Genomic DNA, 7,500 nt, shown 5'->3' on the forward strand with positions numbered 1-7,500 from the left:
TGGCAGTAACTCCTGACCTTCTGATCAGTAACCCAGAGTCTGGATTCAGAAACCCTGTGTCGTGGACGACTCACGATTTCTTCATGTAAAATAAATAAATAAATAAATCAGGAAATCGCCTTTAGATCCATGCAAAACATGAACAGTTTTTTCAGTACGGAGTTCAACCCTGAGTCGATCCAAATTTTCCGACCACATGACACTCTGATTGATTTGAAAAGTTGCTAAACGTAGCTGCAGTAACAGCGTTGCTAGGCGTAGTGGCTGCCAGACGTCGTTAATCGTCAACTCGAGTGATGAGTTTTGAGCTCTGAGGCTTGTACAAAGCGTCTTGTTTCCCGTGTAAACAAATAAAGACGTTAAAACATGGCTGTGAACGACACGCTGCCACTGGGTCGAGTGTAATGGACCGAAAGAAGGACGGATGGCTGCTAATTGGAAGCGACGGCCGATTGTTTACGGTGGGGGATGAAGCTCCCGAGCGAAAGCGCATGGATCACCTCCAGGCCAAAAAAACGTCACTCAACACCACACTACACACACACACACATACACACACACACTTTCACATACAGGCAGCTTTCTGTGGACTGCAGATGAATAAGAGGCCCGTTCTTTTTGGATGTTTTCAAGCAGAAGTCTCTCTGGGTTCCGGGAAGACGAAAAAATCACGGCGCTTGACGACGAGCACGAACTTAAACTAGGTGTGGTGGCTCCGTGGGGAGGGAAGCGGTGTGGATGTGCGTGAAGGCGGAGAACCTGCGGCTGCTTACCAGTCCCTGGAGTGTGAGGAGTGTAAAACACACTCTAAACACCTTCACGAGGACAGCGTGAGCTGGCGAAAACAAGCTCAGGGACCGCAGCGTCTCCACTGGACGGGAAAGCCAGGATGTTTTTTTTAGAGAGTTTTGTTTGTCGTTCTGATTTGCAGCGTGCAAGAGCCAAACGCTGATGATGCGCAACATGCGTCAGAAAAGACGGGGCTAGTGAAATGTAAAAATATTTATTAAAAATTAAATATTATTTTACTGGGATTTATACACGGGGACACTATTTATTTTCATTCTGTCAAGTGGGATCTACTGAGTAACCAAAAAGCTGCCACAGTATTACACTTTAAAAGAATTATTTTTATTTTTATTTCAGTTAGCAGAGGCTCAGGAGAAACAAACAAGCATCTTTTTAGCCTTCCAAGCCTAACTGCTGGTGAAGGTAAATAAAACAAAGCTGTCCGGTTTCCCCACAGTTCTTATCGGCTCATGACGCCGGCCGTATTGACATCTTATCTCTGCCTTGTCCGTATCCAATCAATTATTTCCCCGGGATTAGCACAGTGTCATTAACATCAGCGCAGGATCTATTAGGAGCTTCAGTTTCAATACGCAGAAAGATGGAAGTCCCCTAACTTGTTGTAAGATTTGGGACCTCTAGGTTAGACACAGAGGAGGCCACGATCTGGAGCCTAGAAGATGAAGAAATCTAGGATCTGGTAGCCATGCAGTGTGGAGGTTAACATCTGGGAAATGGAATCTACAACATATGGCCTGAGGATAAAGATTAGGGGTCTGGAGACTAAGATCTAATAGAAAATTATAAGGATGCTAAAATCCAGGACTGAGCTTAAAATCTAGGATATAGTAGCTAAGATAACATGGAGTAAGATAACATCTATGATCTGTATGATCTTGAGCTTGAAGACTAACATCTGATATATGGAGGTCAGAATGTTGGGCCTGGAAGTGAATGCTAAAGTTTTGGGGCTAGAAGCTAAGGTCTGTGGCCAAGATCTCAAGTCTTGAGACAAAGCTTTAGATCTTAGAGGCTAGGATTTGGAAATTATGCCATTGTGACTAGGGTCTGGGATATGAACACTACAATTTGGAGCCCAGAAACTTCAGATCTGAGACTAAGAGGCTCATATTTGTGTTACATGGGGTAAAATCTACTGGGCAAAGATACAGGGCTACGATTATAGAAAATATTTATGAAGTATAATCAATATGTGTAACTAACATTTGGATATGTTAATGAAGTGTATTCAATATGTATAACCAACATTTAGAATTATTACATAAGCATAATCGAATAATCAATAGGAGTTAAAAAGCAGAATCTATATGTATAATCAATAGTTAGAAGCATAATCTGAATCCTTAGAACAATGTTTGATCAAGTTCTATTCTGAGTGTGGACCGAGTTAGATGAATTCTGTGTTTTACTGAACAATAACACAATAATTGTTCTTTCTGTACCAGCCTGTATCTTCCTCCACAGAAGCAGATAACTTTGAGGCAGATACCAACTCACGAGTTAGGATAAGACTTAAACAAAAGGCGAGTGTGGATCAAGGTCAGGACTCAGCCTGAGTGAAACCTTTTTTAAAAAAAAAGAAGAAACCATGTCCTCGTGAAACCTTATGAAGAAAAACAACTAACTGCTCATGCTCCACAAGTTTAAGATAACACATAGACATGAATATTTAATTGTGGCAAAGAAGATTGGTCTGTTTTAATGAGGAAAGGCAAAACCCCACCTAAGATGAGAAGAGTACCTTTCACTCTGAAGAAATGTATAGAAAGGTATAAAAAGGGCTGTGTGTGTTTGCATAATTTGGACTTTCTGCAGACTGTCTCACATTATTGTTTCAATAAAGTTTATCTACTTTTTGACATCTACTAACTCTCTGTCTCTGAAGTTTTTTGACTTAGGCTGGAAAGATTGTTTTCCACAACACGATCTAGAGCATCTAGATAACATCCAGGACAAATTTCTAATATTTGGAGCCTAGATGCTAAAATCCTGGCCATGGAAAGTAAAATCTCATATAGACTGCTAGGATTTGTAGCCTAGATGCTCTGAGTCTCCAGGAGTTCACATCTGATGGATAGGTAGACTCCTGTGCTACAGTTCCTGATTTGAGCTCTGTTTGTGCTGCCGGAGAGCCTGAAGGAAGACTTGCTTGACCTGGCTGATCATGGTGCTGTAGAGCTGCAGGTCTTCCTCTTTAGCCTGCATGACTCGTTTCAAAGATGACCTCAGACCCTCCAGCTCCTCCTTCTGGGTAGCAACTCTACAGCAACACAAGGAGGTCAGTTAAGCTGTAGATCATTTTCAATTACATTGCTACCTAAATAAACTGTAACCTTTGGAGAAATGAAGACTTGTACTCACCGTGTACTGAGTTCACTGATCTGAGCGTCATGCATCGACTCCACAGCTCTTCGGGGTGAAAGACCCTCCTGTTTCTCATGTACATTTAAGCTACCTGCAATAAACACAATCAGTTATGAACCACATAAACACTACACACAACACATACAGCCGAGATCAACCAGTTTATACCTGAAAATACTTTTTCTGTAAAGTTAGTAAAGTTACACCTGTATTGCAGTAAAGTTACACCTGTAGTGTAGTAAAGTTACACCTGTACTGTAGTAAAGTTACACCTGTACTGCAGTAAAGTTACACCTGTACTGTAGTAAAGCTACACCTGTACTGTAGTAAAGTTACACCTGTATTGTAGTAAAGTTACACCTGTACTGTAGTAAAGCTACACCTGTACTGTAGTAAAGGTACACCTGTATTGCAGTAAAGTTACACCTGTATTGTAGTAAAGTTACACCTGTACTGTAGTAAAGTTACACCTGTACTGTAGTAAAGTTACACCTGTATTGCAGTAAAGTTACACCTGTACTGTAGTAAAGTTACACCTGTACTGTAGTAAAGTTACACCTGTATTGCAGTAAAGTTACACCTGTATTGCAGTAAAGTTACACCTGTACTGTAGTAAAGTTACACCTGTACTGTAGTAAAGTTACACCTGTATTGCAGTAAAGTTACACCTGTACTGTAGTAAAGTTCCACCTGTACTGTAGTAAAGCTACACCTGTACTGTAGTAAAGCTACACCTGTATTGCAGTAAAGTTACACCTGTACTGTAGTAAAGCTACACCTGTACTGTAGTAAAGCTACACCTGTATTGTAGTAAAGCTACACCTGTACTGTAGTAAAGTTACACCTGTATTGTAGTAAAGCTACACCTGTACTGTAGAAAAGCTACACCTGTACTGTAGAAAAGCTACACCTGTACTGTAGAAAAGCTACACCTGTACAGTGTGTACCTGTCATGCTGCGACTGACTCTTTGTGCTTTTTCAGGGTCTAGCTTCAGTCTCTGCAGCTGCTGCTCCAGAACTACACAGCGGCGCCGCTCATCCCGAAGCTTCTGCTCGGCCTCTGCACACTTCTGAATCTCCTCTACTTCTCTATACGAAAAAATGTGATGTGAGTGGCTACATCAAACAAATAATTACTTTTGTGTGATGTCACAAAAATAAAGTCCAAATCAAAAGAGAACAGTTATTTAAATAAATTAAAGAATATGCCACCATGGCCCTTTTTTCAGCAGACCTCCTCTGTTGAACTTTAGTGAGCTCCAGCAGTCGGTCTCTCTCCACGGTAGCCGCCTGACACAGAGCTTTAAACTCTGAACACTGCACCTGCAGAGCAGCACACGCAGAGCATGCTGCCTCTGACTGCTCTCTGCCGTAATACACAAAACATACACACAATTTACTAGAAAAAAAAACCAAACAAACAGTGTGAACTGGAGCCTCAGATAGACTTCATCTTAAATAATGCATTCTTAAATAATAATGAATAATCATTATCATACGCTGAGCAACCTTACTGACTGGAGTAACATATCTACTGTAACACAAACTACCATAACTGCTGGTGTAACAGGCCTACCATAAACATACCAACACAGTGGAAAACAACTGCAAGTGATGAAATTGTATCTGCTATGAACATTCTAACAAACATACTAACTTCCATAACTGCTATAGTAGCAAGCCTATCGTAAACACGCTAACAAATGTCCAAACTAGCATCATAGTGATGTAGTACACCGCAAACAAACTACCAATTGCACAAACTACCATAAACACACTAGCAAAGGGGCAGGTTACAGCTGAGATGATGCAAAAACAATGTAATGGTACGTTAGAGTATATAGGTACAGTATGATAGGTAAATTAGTGGAACTAATAGGTACGTTAGTGACAAATAATGGAATCAAGCTGTTAGAAGGATGACTTTAGTAACTGACCTGAGATCAGTGGTGTTTCCAGGAGACAGTGTCAGAGCTGACTCAACTAGTCTGTGTCCCAGTTTTGAGACTGACCTAAAAAATGGTCAAGAAAAACAAACCAACATGATTTAGATATAGTGTGTGTGTGTGTGTGTCCTTATAAAGAATGTGTGAGACCTGGCAGAGCTGGACCTCCTGATTCCTTCTTCATTAACCATCAGGTCGGCGTGGCTAATGTTCACCTTCGTATCTCCTGCCTCCTGTTTCTGCAGCAACACAATGGCCATATTTTAATTCTTCGTTTCATTACCTCTGTAAATTCCTAGGCAATCATAAAACGTGAGAGTGTGAAGTGTGTTTAAGGTGAGTGTAAAGTGAAGTGTGTGTGTGTGTGTGTGTGTGTGTGTGTGTGTGTGTGTGTTTACGGTGAGTGTGAGCTGCTGGATCTCCTGCTCGAGCTCCTGAACTTTCTCCTCTCTCTCCTTCACCATCAGTTTGAGTTGTGCTATCAGGTCATTGTGTCTCTGAGCCTCCTGTAGGTCCCGCTTCTGCTCTGTATCTTCGCGTGGCCCCTCTTTCTGACCCAGATGACTCAACACAGCCTGCAGGTGAGCCTGCTGCTTCTGCACACACACACACACACACACACACACACACACACACACACATTTTTAACCCAAATAAAAAAGAGCACACATTCGGTTCTAACAAGGTGTCTGCATAGTGGCTATTTGATGTGTGTGTGTGTGTGTGTGTGTGTGTGTGTGTGTGTGTGTGTGTGTGTGTGTGTGTGTGTAACAAAGCCCTTTGTCAGGGCTTTAGCTAACTGCCTACAACTAAACATCTGTTATAAAGTGTGAAGAACCTAACAACAGCGCAAACATTAAAAATAGTATGGAAGAATGATAGAATCTTGCGGTTGTGTGTGAAGTATTGCTACCACAAGGCAATTACGAATCAGAATCAATACCCACTGCGATGCTTTCAAGAAACTGCTTACTGTCCAAAGATCAAGACTAGCTCTATTAGTCTCTGGAGTGGGTTAAAAAGCCATAAATCCCTTGGACAAAATTGGTGAAATTAGGGACTGGGACCGTCATTGGTCAACACCAGGAGTATTGAATTAAAATCCAAAGCGATCCGACAGTATTTATTGTACAGACAACATAAAAAATATGACTATATTAAACATAAATGAAAACTGAGTACAGTTATAATCTTCTGAACACAACACATAATACTTGCTGTAGGAAGAATGAATATAAATTGGTCCATCCATTCATCAGTAAAAGCTCTATTTTCTGGAGCTACTTTTCTGTTTTGGAGTAAGCCATGCTGTAAATCCTTTCTAGCTGCCTTTGTATTTTGTTTGTTTGTTTGCCTACTTTTTGTGCATACAAAAATATGCTATACAATAGTTCATGTATAGTATGAATAGTTCAAGTACAAGACAAGTTATTGACAGTCTAGAGATAGTATGCATTGTAAACACTGAGAGATTGACTCGGTTGAGGGAAGGGGTCTGAAAAAAATGCTCCGTTAATGTGATTGTTCATGCCCATGAATTTATCAGAAATGTGTCACAGTCCTCTTAAAACCGTCGTTTGGTCCCCATCCAGACGACGGTCCACCTTTTAGTGATGCCTTTTAGTCTACACTGTCCAACGTATAGAAACTGTGGAGATTCCATGGCTTGGTGTCATACTATCAGCTCTTTTTTCAGACGTGTTCCCTGAGTAAACTAAGCCCCTCCAGAGACACCAACACAAGTGGAGTTAGACCTGTATCTTTCCAAATATGATGATGTCATTGCATTCTCTATTCACAGTCTCTGTAAACCTAAATACAATTACTGTTTAAAGTGAACTACAACCAGGGTTGTAGGAGCAGTTCTTCTGCTGCTTTGGTACACTAGAGTAGCTCAACACTGTATGGAATCAGAAGAACCAGAAAACACAGGTGTATTCCACGTTTGAGGGCAGTGGTAGCAGTGGTTAAAATGATGGATTATGGGTCAGAAGATCAGCAGTTCAAATCCTTTTTCTGTAGTTACAAAGCCGTTTACAAGGTCAGCAGTTCAAATCCCAGCACTACCAACACCCTTGAGCAAGGGCCCTTAAATACCATCTGACCAGTAACCTTATGGTGCACCTCTTTAAAATGGTGCTGAGGCAGACACTATGTTGGATTGTGTGTGTGTGTGTGTGTGTGTGTGTATCTGTGTGTGTGTGTGTGTGTAGGACCTGCAACTCGGAATCAAGCACCTCAGGGTTCCCAAATTGTTCTGGCACTGGAAGGGAATTGGGAAGGGAATTGTAGCAGGTCTGTTCTGATTGGGGACACAGCATATGATTATGGTGGTACATCAGGTCCAGCTCCACCTGTACTACCACCCTGTCCTGCTGA

General features: G+C 41.4%; 1 protein-coding gene across 3 annotated transcripts in view; it reads right to left on the minus strand.

The window, feature by feature from the left end:
- Positions 1-1,964: 1,964 nt before the first annotated feature.
- ccdc13 (coiled-coil domain containing 13) overlaps positions 1,965-7,500 on the minus strand; it is a 17,510-nt gene continuing 11,974 nt past the window's right edge. For 2 of the 3 annotated variants that reach the window (XM_053681199.1, XM_053681198.1), the window contains exons 9-15: positions 5,520-5,717; positions 5,272-5,360; positions 5,113-5,187; positions 4,410-4,541; positions 4,122-4,264; positions 3,172-3,265; positions 1,965-3,070 (exon numbers count right to left, since the gene is read on the minus strand). In XM_053681199.1, coding sequence (XP_053537174.1) covers positions 2,902-3,070; positions 3,172-3,265; positions 4,122-4,264; positions 4,410-4,541; positions 5,113-5,187; positions 5,272-5,360; positions 5,520-5,717 — 900 coding nt within the window. In that variant the 3' untranslated portion in view covers positions 1,965-2,901. The remainder of the gene's footprint in view (positions 3,071-3,171; positions 3,266-4,121; positions 4,265-4,409; positions 4,542-5,112; positions 5,188-5,271; positions 5,361-5,519; positions 5,718-7,500) is intronic. The other variant, XM_053681200.1, reaches the window with a different exon arrangement.

This window comes from Ictalurus punctatus, chromosome 7 (assembly GCF_001660625.3).
Source record: "Ictalurus punctatus breed USDA103 chromosome 7, Coco_2.0, whole genome shotgun sequence".
Classification (NCBI taxonomy): domain Eukaryota; kingdom Metazoa; phylum Chordata; class Actinopteri; order Siluriformes; family Ictaluridae; genus Ictalurus; species Ictalurus punctatus.